This window comes from Solanum lycopersicum, chromosome 4 (assembly GCF_036512215.1).
Source record: "Solanum lycopersicum chromosome 4, SLM_r2.1".
Lineage (NCBI taxonomy): Eukaryota > Viridiplantae > Streptophyta > Magnoliopsida > Solanales > Solanaceae > Solanum > Solanum lycopersicum.
In genome coordinates, this window is record NC_090803.1 from 60,425,652 (window position 1) to 60,446,040 (window position 20,389).

At 33.3% G+C, this 20,389-nt stretch overlaps 1 protein-coding gene and 1 long non-coding RNA gene across 2 annotated transcripts; one reads left to right on the forward strand and one right to left on the reverse strand.

Moving 5' to 3' along the window:
• Positions 1–14,770: 14,770 nt before the first annotated feature.
• On the reverse strand, positions 14,771–15,521 carry LOC138347921 (uncharacterized). Its single transcript, XR_011220481.1, has 3 exons — positions 15,410–15,521; positions 15,232–15,264; positions 14,771–15,152 (listed from the first exon to the last, which is right to left on the reverse strand). It is a non-coding gene; the product is annotated as an uncharacterized lncRNA (long non-coding RNA).
• A 3,058-nt stretch (positions 15,522–18,579) lies between these two features.
• LOC101252174 (cytochrome P450 71A1-like) lies at positions 18,580–20,389 on the forward strand. The gene is made up of 2 exons (XM_004237773.5): positions 18,580–19,545; positions 19,620–20,389. Exons 1-2 carry the CDS (start codon positions 18,679–18,681, stop codon positions 20,241–20,243), a joined length of 1,491 nt encoding a protein of 496 aa, XP_004237821.1. The 5' UTR covers positions 18,580–18,678; the 3' UTR covers positions 20,244–20,389.

Below are 20,389 nucleotides of genomic sequence, written 5' to 3' on the forward strand. Positions count from 1 at the left end.
TTTAGTCATTTAGATGAAATCATATGACAGGAGTTGAAGATTTGTTTTCCGAGAAAATCAAGTCGGATCCTTGTGAATGAAGTAAGTTTACATGAGCTACATCCTACCTAAATTTGTTACAAATTGCTTCTTGACTACTTGTATTCATGAGAATAAGTTTTTGTTCTGTTGCTCTTTCATGCAGGGCAAACCTACTTTCACTTTGTCATTGATAAATGATGTAGGTTTGAACAATATGTAATTTAATTTGATGAATATGTATAATTGATCAAACGAAGAACTGATTTATTAACACTCATAATTAACTCATGTACATTATTTATTTCAAGTTAGTTAGTTGGTTGTATTTCCATTTTATAGTTAGTATTGTAATAGTTAGTTACATAACAAACTAGTTAGTTAGTTAGTTATTTTCTTTCCACTAGTTTGATCCATATAGTCACATGTATATATACACTTCATGAGTAATGAATGAAGGTAACAAAACACTTCACAATTGAATCACAAAGCCTTGCATTGCAGTCTTCATTTTTCCAGTTTCGTTTGGGGAAGTTTGTAGCATCATCAATGGCTGCTCATGCTGCACTTTGAAGATCTTAACATGGTATCAGAGCACACGGTTAATTGCTCTTTTCTTCTTCTTTTGGTTACTCGTTTTGATTGATTCTCAATTGATAACAAAGTTGGAAGTTACTGTGTTTGTTATACTTTCTGTTTTTCTGAAAGTTCATCTGCGATCTGTTTCCTTTCTTTATCGAGTAGTTCATAATAGTCATTGTTGTAATGGCCATCGAAACTACTACATCCACATCTGCATCTGAGGGATCTGTCATATCTGGAAGTGATGCCAATGGTGTTCTGTATGTGCATCCTTCAGATAATCCAGGAATGATGCTTGTCCCTGTTCAATTTGATGGAACAGGATATAGGACTTGGAGAAGAGATGTTATGAGGGCATTGTCAGTAAAAAACAAGTTAGGGTTCATTGATGGAAGTTGTGAGAAACCAAGCAGCAACAATTCACCTCTGTTACGTCAATGGCAGAGGTGTGATGATATGGTGACATCTTGGATTCTGAACTCTTTAATCAAAGAAGTTTCAGACAGTGTGGAGTATGTAAGCAATTCTGCTGAGTTGTGGAAGGAGTTGGAAGACAGGTATGACCAAACCAATGGAGCAAAGTTGTATCAAATTCAAAAGGAGATCAATGATCTCACACAAGGAGTTTTGGACATTACTGTATATTACACAAGGATGAAGAAGTTATGGGAAGAATTGAATACTTTGAATGTGAAGAATCACTGCAGTTGTGTCTGTGTGTGTGGTGCAAAGGATAGTATATTCAAGGCTGAACAAGATAGGCGCCTAATTCATTTTCTTATGGTGTTAAATGAAGTGTACACAGTGATAAGAGGAAACATTCTCATGATGAATCCTCTTCCTTCTATGGGACAGGCTTTCTCATTGTTAATCCAAGAGGAAAAACAAAGAGAATTCAAACCTATTGGTAGAATGTCTACAGATTCTGTATCTTTGAATGTTAAAGCTGTTGATAACAAAGGACATGGAGGAAGACCTTTTAGAACAAATTTTCAAGGAAATAGCTATGGAAACTATGGTGATACTAACAGTAGTTCAGGAGGAAATCACTATCAAAGTAACAACACTAACAGGAATGTCATAGTGTGTGACTATTGTAAAAGGGCTGGACACATCAAGGATAAATGTTATAAGTTGCATGGATATCCCCAAAACAATAACAACCAAAATAATAGATCAGGAAGTTACAATGGTGGCCAGAATTTTAGACAACAAGGCTCAAGCTACAAAGGAAGGAGAGTGGTAGCAAATGTACATGGTTCTGTTGGTGATGTGGTATCTGCAAATGGAGAAGAACAATCACAATCTCAAGGTGATGTGTTAAAGAGTGTTAACTTTACGAAGGAACAATATGGACAGATCATGAATCTGCTGCAGCATTTCAAAAATGAGAATGTGGGAGAAGATACTGCTGTCAATAATACTTCTGGTCTGGCTGCTGGATCAATGAACTTTGCAGGTATTGTGGTTTGCTCTTCCTCTATTGTTTTTGACAATCTATCATGCAAATGTTTTGAGTCAAGTGCTAACTTGTGGATCATTGATTCAGGAGCATCAAACCACATAACTTTTAATAAGAATTCTCTAACCAATATCAAAACTTTGCCTACTCCTATACTAGTTTCTCTTCCAAATGGATACAAAGTCAAAGTAACAGAGTTTGGAGATGTACCAGTCACATCTAATATTACTTTACATCAAGTCTTATATGTGCCTTCTTTCAAGTACAATCTAGCCTCAGTCCATTCACTAACTAATACAATGAAATGCATAGTCATGTTCACTAATGCATTGTGTCTATTGCAGGCCCCTTTAGTGAAGAGGCCACAGGTTCTTGGTAATTGAAAAGATGGGCTTTACTTCTTATGCACAAAATGCTTGAAGACATCTGAAAGAGTCAATACATGCCAAATATGTTGTTGTTTTCCAAATAGTAGTCCTTTTTCTAGTTCCATTAGAGGTGAAACATGTAATTCTTTTCCTGCTAAATCCTATTCTCCTGATCAATACAAAGTGTTAACTTCTAATTCTGTTCCTTTCAATTCTTTTAGTCATGTTATGGCTGATCACAACTCTGGAGATAATGTAGACTTGTTATGGCACAGTAGACTTGGCCATGTACCTTTTGTTAAGATGAAAAATATCATTGGATTACCAGTCAATGGATTACCAGTCAATTTTTCTTCCAAACAACCTTTCTGCTGCAATATTTGTCCTATGTCAAGACAACAAAGGCTACCTTTTAGTCATAGCACAAGCCAAACCAAATCTATTTTTGAACTGCTACATGTTGACTTATGGGGACCCTATCATGTATCCACTTATGACAACTACAAGTATTTCATTACTTTGGTAGATGATTATAGCAGATCAACTTGGACACACCTCTTGAGTACTAAGAGCAATGCTCTACAAGTTTTGAAAAATTTTATAGTCATGATAGAGAATCAGTTTAGTACCACTCTTAAAAACATTAGAACAGATAATGGGCTAGAATTTAATAATAATGAAACACATCAGTTTCTTTTATCCAAAGGAATAGTTCATCAGAAAACTTGTCCATATACACCTCAACAAAATAGTGTAGTGGAGAGAAAACATAAGTATTTGTTGGAAACAGCTAGAGCTCTTTTGTTTCAATCTAAACTACCTATAAGATACTGGGGAGAGTGTGTTCTAACAGCTACACATATTATTAACAGACTACCATCGAGTTATTTGAGAAATAAGTGTCCATATGAGGTATTATACAATAAGAAACCAAGCTATAGTCAGCTTAGATCTTTTGGTTGTCTTTGTTACCCTACTGTGCCAAAGGTACTTAGAGATAAGTTTGAGCCAAGGACTACTCCACATGTTTTCTTGGGATATGTTTTTGGAACTAAAGGCTATAAGGTAATGAATCTAGCTACAAAGAAGTTACATATCTCCAGGGATGTAATTTTCCATGAACATGTCTTTCCTTTTACTTTGTCAACTGAAAGTTCTTCTTTCCCTTCTGTTTTGAAGTCATTTTCTTCTCCTGATTATACTGTTTCAGATTCATACAAGAATTGTGTAAGTGATTATGACAATATGACTGATACAACTCCTTCTCATCTACCTACTCACATTACTCAAAATCATGATATACCTTCCACTAGTCCTATTACTTCTTCAACATCTTCTCAACACAATACATCCACAATAATACAAAGAAGATCACACAGGGAAAACAAAATACCATCACATTTGAAAGACTATGTTGTCAATATTCCAAAATTGAAATCATTCAGTTCTAACACATCCAACACAACCCTCAATAACAATTTGTCACTTACTGCATTGTTTACCAAACACTATCATATATCTCCTGAAGTCATTGCATCTAATAGTCAGTCACTTGTTGAAAATATTTGTCATGATAGTGAGCCATCTTCATATGAGGAGGCATCCCTAAATCCTGCATGGCAAAAAGCCATGACACAAGAATTTGAAGCATTGTATGCTAATGATACTTGGGACCTTGTTGCATTACCTCCAAACAAACAAGCAGTTGGATGTAGGTGGGTATATAAGGTAAAACACAAAGCAGATGGGAGCATAGAAAGATTCAAGGCACGACTAGTTGTGAAAGGGTATACACAGCAGGCTGGAATTGACTACACTGAGACTTATTCACCTGTGGTTAAGATGACCACAGTGAGAACTTTGATAGCTTGTGCAGTAAAGAAAGGTTGGAACATGTTTCAACTTGATGTAAATAATGCATTCCTTCATGGAGATCTTCATGAAGAGGTTTATATGAAACTACCCCCAGGACTTGAAGTACTTAATTCAGGGCTGGTGTGTAAATTGAAGAAGTCCCTTTATGGTCTTAAACAAGCAAGTAGACAGTGGTACTCTAAGCTAACTGAAGCATTGTCATCCAGAGGATACTCACATTCACAATTTGATCACTCATTATTTTACAGAAAGGAAGGTTCCTTGGCTGTGTTTGTTGCAGTATATGTGGATGATGTTATTTTAACAGGCACAGACACAACTGAGATTGCACATTTGAAGGCATATCTGGATAACACTTTTAAAATCAAAGATCTTGGAAGGCTTCACTATTTTCTAGGCTTGGAGATTCTTGATACAGCAGATGTGGTACTTATTTCTCAGAGGAAGTTTGTTTTAGACTTGCTAAAAGAGTATGATTGTTTCAATTATACACCTTTGTCCTCTCCTTTAGATCCTACTGTTAAATTGAAAGCCAAGGAAGGAACCCCTTTGTCTGATCCTACTTTCTATAGAAAGTTGATAGGCAAGCTGAACTTCTTAACTAATACGAGATTAGACATAGCTTTTAGTGTTCAACACTTAAGCCAATTCATGCAGGATCCACGAGCTCCACATTTACAAGCAGCCTATCATCTGCTTAGATATCTCAAACAGGATACTACCTTAGGAGTTCAGTTGTCCAAGGATCCTGACTGCACAGTCCAAGCCTTTTGTGATTCAGATTGGGCATCATGTCCAGATTCGAGGAGGTCAGTCAGTGGCTATTTAGTACTACTTGGGAACAGCCCTATTAGTTGGAAGTCTAAGAAACAAGAGACAGTCTCCTTGTCATCAGCAAAAGCAGAGTATAGATCACTCAGAAAAGTTGTAGGAGAACTGACTTGGATCCATAGATTGCTTACTGAGTTAACTGTCTCTATTTCCTCTCCTATTAGTGTTCATTGTGATAGTCAATCTGCCATTCATATTGCTCGCAATCCTGTGTTTCATGAGAGAACTAAACACATTGAGGTGGATTGTCATTTCGTACGTGATAAGCTTCAGGAGGGGTTAATTTCTTTGCATCATGTATCGACTTCAAATCAGCTTGCAGACATTCTTACCAAGGCCCTCACTGGCATCAAACACTCAGCCATCTTACACAAGTTGGCTGTGAAATCATCACTTCCAACTTGAGGAGGGGTATTAACACTCATAATTAACTCATGTACATTACTTATTTCAAGTTAGTTAGTTGGTTGTATTTCCATTTTATAGTTAGTATTGTAATAGTTAGTTACATAACAAACTAGTTAGTTAGTTAGTTATTTTCTTTCCACTAGTTTGATCCATATAGTCACATGTATATATACACTTCATGAGTAATGAATGAAGGTAACAAAACACTTCACAATTGAATCACAAAGCCTTGCATTGCAGTCTTCATTTTTCCAGTTTCGTTTGGGGAAGTTTGTAGCTTCATCAATGGCTGCTCATGCTGCACTTTGAAGATCTTAACATGATTGATTTTATATTGAAAAATTGATTTCTATTGTTCATGAACATTTATCTCTCGAACTCAAGAAGCATGTGCAGATATTTGTGTTGGGTTGTGCGCAGCACAAGCAACTCCATTTAATGTGTTGGATGCATTTTTGAAAATTTTTGCATATGTGAGGGAGTAGGTGTATGGTTATTGTAACAAGAAGTAGATTTGGGTAGATGTTAACAACATCGGAAAACTAACGAAATCTTCTTTTGACAAATTGCTCCAATCCAAACTTAGAATTACTAGGAATAAAAGATAATGTGAAGAAAAGCTCTATCAATGAGCTTTAAGAAGATGAAGAAGACGAGAGAAGAGATGAGAGAATGATGAAGAAAAAAGCTTTGTATATTTCTGTGTGTATCTGTACATATGAGCCCTCTTACTTATATATACAATTACATTTATGTATTAAAGAAACTACCTTAACTAACCTGTATTTAACCAACTAATTAATTACCTAACTAACTAACTAACAAACTGAAATATTAAAAGAATACATGTTTAGTTTATAAGCTATCTTAACACTCCCCCTCAAGCTAAGAATTGGAAAATACATTTTTCATTCCTAGCTTGTTAATCAGTTCTTCATGTTGAGGTTTGCACAGCCCTTTGGTGAGTATATCAGCTTGTTGATCTCTTGTTCCTAAGTGTTGTGTCTGAATAAGCCCTTCAAGTATCTTCTCTCTTACAAAATGACAATCTATGTCAAAATGTTTAGTTCTTTCATGAAAAATTGGATGTGCTGCTATTTGGATAGCAGCTTTGTTATCACAAAATACCTTTACTGGCACCTTTATTTCCATTCCTAACTCACTGAATAAGCCTTTCAACCACACTATTTCAGCAACTGTAGTAGCCATACTTCTGAATTCTGCTTCTGCAGAGCTCCTAGATACTGTGTTTTGTTTCTTTGACTTCCAGGATACCAGTGCTCCTCCTAGTTTAATCATATAGCCTGTAACTGATCTTCTTGTTTCTACACAAGCTCCCCAGTCTGAGTCACAATAGGCTACCATTTCATTGTCTTTGTTACTTGGCATAAACAATCCAAGACCTGCAGTTCCTTTTATATATTTAACTACTCTTAGTGCTGCTTCCATATGAGATGACTTTGGTGAGTGCATATATTGACTGAGTACTTGTACTACAAAGGCTATATCAGGCCTAGTCATAGTTAAGTATAATAACTTCCCTATCAGCCTTTGATATTTTCCAAAGTCATCAAGAAGTGAGTCTTCTGCATTAGCATTTTTTCCAATGAATTCATCAAACACAGTGGAAGTTAGCTTGTGATTGAACTCCAAGGGTGTAGAAGAAGGTTTACAACCTGCTAATCCCAACTCAGACACAAGTCCTAAAGCATACTTCCTTTGATTCATTAGTATACCTTCTTTAGACCTGGAGAATTCAATTCCAAGAAAATATTTAAGCTCACCTAGATCTTTCATTCTAAACCTTTGTTGTAACTCCTCTCTTATTTGTTGTATATAATGCAAACTGCTCCCAGTAACCAAGAGATCATCAACATATACCAAGATAACTAGAAGTTCTTTACCTATGTTCTTAGTAAATAGTGAATAATCATAATGTGACTGTGAAAATCCCATATCAACTAAAGCCTCTGTTAGCTTTAAGTTCCACTGTCTTGGTGCCTGCTTCAGTCCATACAAGGACTTATGAAGCTTGCAAACCATGCTTTTCTCCCCCTGGTTTGCAAAACCTTCAGGAATCTGCATATACACTTCTTCAGGAAGATCTCCTTGAAGAAAAGCATTGTGTACATCCATTTGAAATATAAACCATCCATATGAAGCAGCTAAAGCCACTACTGATCTTACTGTAACCATTTTTGCTACTGGTGAGTATGTCTCAGTATAGTCTAAGCCTTCCTTTTGATTGTATCCTTTTGCCACTAACCTGGCTTTATATCTCTCAACTTCTCCAGATGCTTTATACTTAACTTTAAACACCCACTTACAGCCAATAGGAACTTTTGTTGGAGGTAGAGGAACAATAGACCAAGTATTGTTGGCTTCTAGAGCATTAATCTCATCTCTCATAGCATTCACCCAATGAGTATCTTGACATGCCTCTTTATATGTATGAGGTTCAGAGATAGTAGAGTATGTAGCAAGTGATTCTCTATATGTAGGAGCAAGTTTGGAATAAGTAACATATTGTGACATAGGATATAGACATGCATTTTGTGCATTTTGAGTCACATATGAGTCCAACCAAATAGGTGGCTTAGATTGTCTAGAAGATCTTCTTAGAGGAACTAATGGTGCTGTAGTATTAGAAGAAGTCTGAGGCTGTATAGAAATTGTAGGATTAAAACCTTGAATAGAGGCATTATCAGAAGTTGACTCAATATATGAACTATCATGAAGATCCAGAACAGGAAATAAGTGGTCTGGAAAGGATTTAAGATTCTTGAAAGGAAATATGTCTTCTTTAAACACAGATTCTCTGCTTATAAAGAAGGATTTGCAAGTCAAATCATACAAGATATAACCTTTCTTGTTCATTGAGTACCCCATATGCACAGCTGGAACAACTCTAGGTGCAAATTTGTCTAGAATCTTAGGATCTGTAGCATAGCATAGACTCCCAAATACTCTAAGATGCTGAAGACTAGGAACTTGGCCAAACAATTTTTCAAAAGCACTCTGTCCTTGTAACAACACAGTAGGTAATCTATTTAGTATGTACACAGCAGTAGTAACACAAAGTCCCCAAAACTGTAAAGGTACACCAGCCTGAAACCTTAGTGCTCTTGCCATGTTTAGAATAGACCTATGTTTTCTCTCAACTACTCCATTCTGTTGAGGAGTATACACACATGAACTCTGATGTACAATGCCATTAGCCTTGAATAGATCATCCATTTGATTATTAACAAACTCTGTTCCATTGTCTGTTCTTATACACTTAATGCCTACACCAAACTGATTTCTTACCAGGTTTACAAAGTCTTTTAACACTACCACAGTGTCTGACTTAGTGTGTAATAGAAAGATCCAAGTATACCTGGACATATCATCCACTAGTGTTAAAAAATATCTTTTTCCATCATGATTAGGCACTTTGTAAGGTCCCCATACATCACCATGTATAATGTCAAAAACTGAAACTGAATGAGAAAGACTAGTAGTAAAAGGCAGTCTTGATTGCTTAGCAATTGGACATATAGAACAATGATGCTCATGTACAGATACAATGTTCAATTCCTTTATTCTACTTAATACTTTGAGAGGAGCATGTCCAAGTCTTTTATGCCATAGACTACTTAAAGAATCAGCAGTAGAACTAAAACTAATAGGCCTAATTCTTTTATATGCAGCTTCCTTTGCACATTCTCCAGAAGATACTTGATCATTTGAAGGCTTTGTTGTGACAGGAGTATTGAGGATATACAATCCTTGATTCTCTTTACCAATCCCCAGGACCCTCCCATTGAAGAGATCCTGAAAAATACAAAAATCAGGAAAAAATACTACTGCACACTTCAACAGTTTAGTTAGTTGTGACACTGATAAAAGATTATACTTGAATTCTGGAACAAATAACACATCCTTTACTACTTTGTCCTTAAGAACCAAAGATTCACCAATGTGACTAATAGACACCAAATCACCAGTAGGTAGATTAACTCTCATACCACCCTGAACATCAAGATTTGTTGGCTGACTCATTAAACCAAAGTTGTGAACCATATGATTAGAGGCACCAGTATCTATAATCCAGTTAGTATGTGAGATATCAAACATTAGAGCTGTAAAATTACCTGATGTTCCAGATACACCTGCAGTAGCTACATTGGCCATTGTATCCACTTCCTTACTCTTCCCTTTTCTCAGCATCTGCAAGATCTCATAATATTGTTCTTGAGTAAACATTGATACACCTTGTCCCAAAGAAGTATCATTAGATGACTCATTTGTTCTAGTATTAGAACTTGAAGTTGAGTCAATTATTCCAGACTCATTTCCAGTAGAAGCATTATTTGCATAAGAAGATACTCCTCCTTTCTTCTTTGGATAACCATGAAGCTTATAACAGGTTTCTTTTGTATGACCTTTAAAATGACAAAATTCACAATAGAGCTGAGACTTTCCTGTAGTGTAGCTAGTTCTAGCATCTCCATATCCCTTATTTCTGTATCCACTATTTTGGAAGTTAGAAACACCTCTTCCTGTTCCTGAGGAAGTTGTATTATTGTTATAGTATCCACCATTCCCTGAACTAGAAGAACTAAGAGGCATTCTATTACTCATCAATGCTGTTTCAGACACAGCTTCAGCAGACGAGAATGTATTTCCTGTACCATGAACTCTTTGACTCTCAACACTAACAATCATAGCATAAGCCTGATTTACACTTGGAACTGGAATCTGCATAAGAACTTGGCTTCTTGCATGAGCATAAGACTCATTAAGTCCCATCAGAAATTGCCACAGCTTTTGAAATTGCAAATGCTCTATGTATTGTTTAGACTCAGGACAAGCACATGAAGGACAGGGAATCAAAGTTTCAGCCTCATCCCACAACTCTCTTAGTCTCGAAAAATAGATTGACACAGAAGAAGTTCCTTGTGACATAGTGACTAATTCCTTGTGTAGATAAAAGGCCCTAGATGCATTTACTTTATCAAATCTTTCACGTAGATCTTCCCACACTGAATGAGCATCAGATCCATAGATTACAGTACTAATCAGACTTTTAGACACTGTATTCATAATCCACCCAAGAACAATTGCATTGCATCTATCCCATACATCATGTAAGCATTCAGAATACATTTCCTTTTTACATGTTCCAAGTAGAAATCCTAACTTGTTTTTTCCAAGTAACACAAGTTTTAAAGATTTACTCCACAAAGAATAGTTTTCAGAACCCACTAATTGAATTGAAATTAGAACAGAACCTTGAGTATCTGAAGGATGTATAAAGAGAGGGTGATTGTGATCGATTTTGGCTGTGTTCGTAACTGTTTGTTGTTGAACTTCACTCGAAGCTCCATCTCCAGTTGAAGGCATGATTGATCGAGTTTAACAGCTCCCAATTTCTTGATTTAGACAGACAATTGATCTTCAATTCAAGATTCTTTAGACTCTTGCCTTCAGATTATGAAGAGCTTAACAGAGAGTTTCAAATTCTCCTGAGCTCTGATACCATGTGAAGAAAAGCTCTATCAATGAGCTTTAAGAAGATGAAGAAGACGAGAGAAGAGATGAGAGAATGATGAAGAAAAAAGCTTTGTATATTTCTGTGTGTATCTGTACATATGAGCCCTCTTACTTATATATACAATTACATTTATGTATTAAAGAAACTACCTTAACTAACCTGTATTTAACCAACTAATTAATTACCTAACTAACTAACTAACAAACTGAAATATTAAAAGAATACATGTTTAGTTTATAAGCTATCTTAACAGATAATTTTTCACAAACTAAATGTTCTTTTGTTGGATGTCTCGAAGACAATGATTTTTTATTTTGTATTTTTTAGCTTCTTGTTTTCGTTTTTCTCTGAGGAGTGCAAAAACACTTATTTAAAAAGGAGCTTATTTACGGTGGAGCAGTTAGTCCGTAACTATTTCCATCCCTTTTTAAAATTGTTCTTATCTTGTTTTTTCAGAAAGTAACTTTGGATCAAGTCGGGTGGTCCATATGGTGATCCACGATTCAAAACCTACATTTTGCATTTTGCATACGGTGGAACAGACCCAAGCGAATCCAACTCCAATTAAACATATATATTTATACGACTAATAGTTGGTGAGACCTATGGGTATGAAGAACTTATATATATCTTTAAGGTTTTATAAGTCCCATACAAAAATTCACTATTTATATGACTATACTAATACTCACAATATCCAAACATTATTAACTATTTAATAGTTATTTATTCAATCCCTCATCCTCTTATAGAGGTGATTGAGTATGTGTTTAACTTTGTATACACAATTACACTCAATACGTATGAAGTTAGTGTAATACTCAAGTTGTGTATACAAATTACATTATTATTAAATTAATCGTCTTTTTTTTTTTGAATCTATCTGTTCTAGTTCAATTGATCATTTTTTTTATACATGCTCTGCACTGTCGAATCATAATGGCTATTAGTGACATGCTAAAATAGCAAAATTGATTGAAACTTCAAGAAACAGTAAAAGGTCGAAGGTTATTCCAATGATAAGTTATTTTAATTCGTTGGGGTCTCACACAATGAAGAAGCAGGAAACCATTCTTTCATTAACCCATTGATTGCTTAACATATAGGGTATAACACATGTTACAATGCATTAACCTTATACTACACATGTGTCTCATTCTTTTGATTATCCAACATCGTACTGATAATGACTTGAACACCTCTTGATGTTTAACCCGAGTTTTCTTTTTTTAATGATCCTCAGTATCATCTTCCAAGAGAGGCTCTTGTTTGGCTAATGAAATAATTCATTACATGATAGTGAAAATCATTTTTTCACATTTTCCGACATAAGAGGTGATTACTCATGTTAGAGAGTCGTTCTCGTAATTTGTCTGACACTCTTTATTTTTAAAATTATTATCACGTACATATGAGATATGGATATAAATTCAAAATAGACATATATTGACAAGAATTTTGACTCTACCAAGAAAGAAAAAGAGAACGAATTACGATATCCGTTAGAAATTTTCATTTGAAGGATTTGATATTTGTTATCAACCTTGTCTGATATAATGGATGATTATCGTTAGTTTCTTATTAGATGTTTATTTTCGAGATAAATAAATAGTAATGTATTATGCCATTTTATTGATCACGATTTTCACTTTCAAATTAATACAAAATGTACCTGATACATTCTAATTAATATTCTTTGCTACATGCATCAGATACACATTATAGCCTGATACGTTTCATACAAATCATTACCCATTCGTGTATACTGATACATTTATACAAAAATAATACATCACATGTATCTCATACTTATTAATGAACACATGATAATGTACAAATAAAAAACAAATACATTACACGCTACAACATAAAACATTTGGCCATGATACATTCATAAAAAAAAAGGGAAAAAGTTAGCATTACAACTGATAATTCACTAAATTTTTTAGAAGTGACAGTGTATCATGACTTCTGTATCAAAAATAAAAAAATCTAATACACATCACAAAACAACTAATTTTGTACTTTTTTTAACACGTCTCTTTATCCTAAAATTGAAATTGTGCTCTATTTTATATTTCGTTATTACAAGAACGAGTGTTGTTTTATCCTTATAGAATTATATCTCCTTCATCTCTATATTTGTTTGAATCGATTATGTAATTTGTTACTTCTAATTTCGATATATAATATGAATCACCTACTTCTTACTCAATCATGCATGCACAACAAGATCTAGTGCAACCTTTTCTGAACCTTAGACACAAATAATTTCACCGGGTGCAACATCAAAGTAATTTATCGCTCCGGTCATCATGTTCCTAGTACAGTTTTACTCCCATGTCATTTTTAATTTTCATTGAAGGTGATTTACCTTCTACGATGTATCAAGATTTTTCCTCAACTCATTGAATTCTAATTTAGATGCAATGGTGAATTTGAGATTCACATAACAACTATTCAATTACTTTTGTATCGTTCATAACTCGCCTTGCTTTATCAACTTCCTGAATGTCTCAACAAAATATATATATTCATCACGTATCAGCTAATGATTTCAACGTTTTAAATTTTGTTACGATTTGGCAGAGATTAGAGAGCATAAAATTGAAATTTGAAATGTATGAAAATGATACAATTCGAGAGAGATCAACATTAACTTGATTTTACGTGATTTATGAATTTGATATTTAATTTTATGTTTTGTTTTCTTTTTAATCTCAACAGACAAGTTTTTTAATGTATCAACTGCTATGTATCGGATGACACAAATTTGAATGATTTTTTGTAAATTCAAAAAGATAGCGATAAGATATAGTTTGCTTCATACACGATTCATTTTCTTGTATTTTTACTTATTATTATTATCAGGGAAAATTTCTTATATGGCAAACTGATGCTATGAAATTACATTTCATGGGTATAGTTTACATAATTACATTCCATGGGTATAGTTTAGTTTGTTAGGTGACTCTAAATTTGCATAAAACGTTTTTTTTAATTAAATTTATACAAAAAAATTATTTTTCGATAAATGATAACAGTAGCACAAAAGATGCTAACAATAAATTTACATAATCCCATGATTTAAGCAAAACATTTAAAATCAAATATTTCCCCCCAAAAAGAATTCTAAAGCTATAGAAAGACAATACCAGTTCAAAATTAAATATTTTTCTAATTTTTTTTAGATAAATCTATGAAACACACACAAAAATATATTTATATATAAATTGATTATATTGTATATATTTGCGAAATTGTATATAATTTTTATATAATATTTGTGTGAAATTGATTTTGTGTTTTAAACTGTATATGACCATCATATATTCTTTTAATTTTTTTGGGTAATCTTTTTGTATACAATATTTTATTATGTTCCTATTTTTTCTTTTTGTATAATTCTGGAAATTTGTATAATGTACAATAATCTTGATATATATATATATATATATATATATATATATATTATAGTTATATATGTGCATCTGTGATTAAATGTATTAATGATTAAACTGATTGTATATTATATTCATTTGTTAATTGTATATATAGTAAGCTTGAAATATGTTTCTATATTTGAGGGTGTAACGTTTATATATACAATATTTTATTATGTTCATAATTTTTTGTATATATCGACGAATTTGTATAATGTATTATAATATTAAAGAGTGATTTACAAATTTCTTTATACAAAATTAAATAATTGTATACAAATAGCTATTGCCTCATAAGACTTTGTATATGTTACCTTAATATACACCCACTATATATCTAACTTTAGTAATTGGTATACAGCTAATAGAATATACAATTAAGAACTGTTTCATAATACTTTGTATACATTAACTTAATATATAAATCACTATATACATAACTTTGTAATTTGTATATAAATTACACTACCTGATATTTCCGATATTCTTCAGATTTGTCCAGTTCTGATGAGGCAGATTCAATTGAATGACTTTATGAATTGTCATTGGGTCATTTTTTCTTTTCATGGATCTCAATTCTTCAATAGATTGTTCAACTTAAACTTGTTTATGTTTTGCCATAGACCCTACATTAACCCAGAATTATGAGTTAACCCAATTGAAACGAAAGTGGATTATCAACAACATTGACATGCAATGACATACCTCTCGTAATCCTCATACATGGACAGAAATCATCTATTATGATTTTGAAAGATTTGTAAATTAATAAGTAATAAAGATTTTTTAAAAAAATATGAAAAAACTAATAATCATACTACATATACATTTGTTATAGAAGGAACCAAGAAAAAATATTGAAAGCCATGAATTTAGCAGTTACCTACGAAAAGTGGAAGAACATTGGAGGGAGAAGGTCAAAATTTTCCCAATGGAAATTCAAATCAGAAGAGAAGAGTAATTTTAGGAAAAGATATGGAATGAAAATATGAGAGATAAATTTGATTTTGAATAAAATTATATAAAGATCTTTGGATGACTATTTTTTATTTTGTATACAAATAGATAGTGGGTCCCATTAATTATGGCAAAAAAAATGAAACTATATTTACTGACTGTAAATAAATTAAACTATACCCTTATTAACTAATTACATAGGGATGTTTGTCATCCCACGTAATTATCCCTTATTATTATTATTTCTTATTTAGCCCATGGGTTGGCCCAACTCATATTGCTCAAGCCCTACGGACTAGGCTAGGCCCGTTGGGCCAGCCTGGTCTCACCCGAAATTTAATAGGGCTGGAATAAGATTTTTGGAGCTAATTTAAGGAAAGAACTTTTCAGCCCGGCCTGAATAAGCCTTTGGTTTGTGGGCTTGAGAAATATCGGTAGGGCCGGCTCGTGGGCCAGTACAAATTTATTAAAAATATAATATAATATTAAAATTAAAAATTAAAGAGAGTCCAAACTCAAAAAAATTAAGTTATATTTCTATTTAGATATTTGTACTTTTCCTTGAAAAAAACTTGATAAATATTTTATAAAGATAATTTTATTTGTAGATTTGATTAACAAATAGTAACATTAACATCATGTAATATTGTTTTGTCGATATTTATGATAATATTTTAAAATTTTAATAATATATAAAACTTATTTTTTTGAAAAGTAGATTGACCCAACAAGCGTGTAGCCCACATACTTGTGGGTTGGCCAACCGTTTTCTGGTCCACCAAAAATGGAATAACCCAACCTAACCCGTAAGATATCAAATCCTATATGGGTTAGCCCGGATGGGATGAGCTAGCCCATATTAATAGCTCTACTTGTAGGTTATTCAGGCAGTCATTCGTGAGTGCAACACACACCTTTTTGTTGTTTCGGAGCTGTTTATTTGGGCAGAGCGTACTAAACCCACTACGTAGATAAGAGCGATCCAACCCAATAAACCTAGCTCATATTAACGACTCTATATATAAGGTAATCATACTATATTTTAAGTATATTTATTAATTTGAAGTCATTTTTTTTATTGAAAACCGAATCTTTACATAAGTGGCTTTGATCAGGATTCCTCTTATATACGACATGGTTAATTTTGGTTTGAAGACTAACAAGTAAGCTTCCCCAGCCAATATACAAATAAAACTCTTAGATTATATTTTTACAAAAATGTTTAAAATCTTGACATACAAGTGTAATACGGTATAAACTAAATCTTAACAAAATCAAATAATTAACTCAAAATATACGCTATTAATTAAATAAACAGGATTATAAACTAATTAACTCATGAAAAAATTGTAATGGATGTTTGATGTGTGGTTTCTTCTTTATGGGGTGATTAATCTTGGCGATAATACCTTGAGCTTAATTGGTTGTACTTGCAAGGATATGTAAAACGAATGAAGGTGTTAGGAAAGAATATGGTTGATGACCTAATCTTGAAATTAAGCTTACTATAGATAAACTTCAAAATCGAATCAACCAATAAACATCCTTATCGATCACCAAATCTTATCATTAAAACGTGATTTAAGCTATGTAAATATTTTGACTAGAAAACAAAATTGAGTACTTTTTTCCCCTAAAATATTAGATTAATAACATCTTCCTCCTAACCTTATCGTTCTTATTAGTTACAGATGAATCCAAAATAGTACTTGTTAAATTTCGAGAAAACTACTAATAATATTAATTAGAGGAATCGGAAACAATAAATAGAACTACCAACTTTTGAGTTACACAAGTCATGTGCTATCTAAGTTAGTCCATATTTTTATGCCTAATCTTTTAATTAGTTATCATTTAGCGGTATTAATGCCTAATCTTGGAAAAAGAAGGGCCTAATTCATCGGTGGCCATCAAAAGTTGGCATAAATTTTCACTTGGACATCTTAACTAGACTTTGTTCATTCTAGACATCTCGTGTCATGATCCGTTATGTCAGTTTGACACTTTTTGCTAACATGACATAATAAGTGAGATGCACTGGAAAATCTTATAATTCATTTTTATTTTATTTTTTCCTTTTTTTAATCACCATCTCCCAAAACTTAAACTCCTTCCGTGGAGAAGTAGATTTGATGATGTTAATTAATTAGTTAAAACAATCAAAATTATAGTATATCAAGCTATAATTAATTTAATTTATGAAAAAACATAGAAATAGTAGAGAAAAACAATTGAGAAAGATTAGACAAGAGAGTATTGCATCTTAAGTGAAGAATTAGTCATAAACTTGAAAGAAAAGATTTCACTGAAAAAAAGATTTTGATAGGAGAGAGGAGGGAGTTCGGTGATGGGGCTGATGGGGAAAGATAGTTTGGATGTGGGAGGGGTTTGGGAATCGGGTGGTGGGAAAGGGGTTGAGAATTGGGGGTGGGGTGCGGGTGGGGGAGAAAATAATATATGATAGGTTGTCTTTATTTAAAAAAATATTTAGACTTTAAAAATGACATATGTCATTGAGTGATCGATCATTTTTTTCTATACAAAATTCATTATATAAGAATTATTTTTGACATATATGTCACATGTCTTTAATTAATTCATCAATTTGACATGTCATCAGTGAGTGAGCTACACACCTTACACATTTAGCTAATTGTCAAAAAAGTGTTTAAAAAGATATAACGGCGCATGACAAGAGGTGCCTAAAATGAACAAAGTCTAATTAAAGTGTGTAAGTAAAAAGTTGTGCCAATTTTAGATGACCACTGATGGGTTAGACCAATTTTAAAACTTGTGAACCCATGATAAAATTGATTGACATTTCAATGATAATAAAATTGATTAACGACTCAATGATAAGAAAATAGAAAGAAAATTTAGAAGCTTTGACTTCAACTCATAATATTAACTGTCTCTGAATTTTGTATTTGCTATATATGAGAGTTTGATTTGTAAAAAATAACTTTATAAATTTGCAAGAAAATAATTATTACATAATTGATCAGATGACACACCACTTATTTTGAAATAGCATATAAAATTAAAAGTACCACTTAATATGGACCAAACCACCAAGGTATTAAATAGTGGCCATATAAATATTTGTGAAGCATTCTTGAATTATTACATCTATTCAACTTCAGTCACTAAATTGTCAAAGATGGAAATCCCTTGGGTTTTCCTAGTGTTTGGCTCATGGCTATTTGCATTAGCTTTGTCATAAAAATATTGAACCATCCCAAGAGGAAACTACCACCAGGTCCAAAGCCATGGCCAATTATTGGCAATTTGAACCACCTTAGTTCATTCCCACATAAATCATTGCACCATCTTTCACAAAAATATGGAGATCTAATGCTACTAAAGTTTGGTTCGAAGCCTGTTTTGATAGTATCATCTCCAGAAATGGCTGAAGAGATATTAAAAACACATGATATGATCTTTGCTTCTCGCCCTCCATTAGCTGCCATTAAGTACTTTAGCTATAACTATTCAGACATGACATGGGCATCTTATGGTGCACACTGGCGTCAAGGTAGAAAAATATCACTAACCGAACTACTCAATCCTAGAACACTCAATTCATTAGAGGATATTCGCGTTGAGGAAAGAAAAACTTTGATTTCTCGTCTTTTTAATCTCTCGGGAAAACCAATCTTGCTTAAAGATCATTTAACTCTATTTACTCTTCGCACTATAAATAGGTCAATTATGAGTAAAACATATTGTAGTGATCAGTCAAACTCAGATACTTCAATAATAACTCATGAAAGATTGCAATGGATGTTGGATGAGTGGTTTCTTCTAGGTGGGGTGATTAATATTGGGGATTGGATACCTTGGCTTAATTGGTTGGACTTGCAAGGATACATAAAACGAACGAAGGCATTAGGAAAGAACATGACAGAATTTTATGAATATGTACTTGAAGATCACAAGGCAAAGAGGCAAACAGAGGAGAATTATATTCCAAAGGATATGGTTGATGCTATGTTACAACTTGCCGATGATCCTAATCTTGAAATTAAGCTTACAACAGATAGTATCATGGGATTAATACATGTAAGTTTACTTAATTTCTCTTAAAAAAAACTAGAATAATATAAGATAGACCATTTACTTTATATCAATGTCAGGATTTGGTAGGTGGCGGAACAGATACTGCAGCAACAATGATAGAGTGGGCATTTCAAGAACTTTTGAGGAGTCCAAACATCATGGAGAAGGCACAGCAAGAACTTGACAGAGCCATTGGAAGAGAACGATGGGTAGAAGAAGAGGACTTCTCTAAGTTACCTTACATAGATGCCATAATCAAAGAGTCATTTAGACTTCATCCTTTATGTGCAATGCTTCCTCCTCGTTACTCTACTGAGGATTGTAATGTCGCTGGTTATGACATACCAAAAGGGACAACTGTTTATGTAAACGCATGGTCTTTAGGAAGAAATCCAAAGTATTGGGACAGGCCAGAAGAGTTCATTCCAGAAAGGTTCATAGAAAATGGCATAGACATAAAAGGACAAAATTTCGCATTGTTGCCATTTGGTTCAGGAAGGAGAAAGTGCCCGGGGAATAGCCTTGGTATGAAGGTTGTTCGAACAACTATGGCTAACTTGTTGCATGGATTCAACTGGAAATTAGGAGGAGATATGAGGTCAGAAGATATAAGCATGGACGAAATTTCTGGATTGACTACACACCTAAAAAACCCGATATCTTTGATCACGGAACCAAGACTTTCCCTCCATCTTTATTAGTTCTTCAATTATATCAATCTTGTTCTATTGAAGTTATATGCTAGCATTAAAATAAAATTTCACTATTTGATTGAAATTGTGTTGTTTTCATTTCTTGCTCCATCACAAAAATAATATATTATATATATAATTCTACTTGCTTTCTT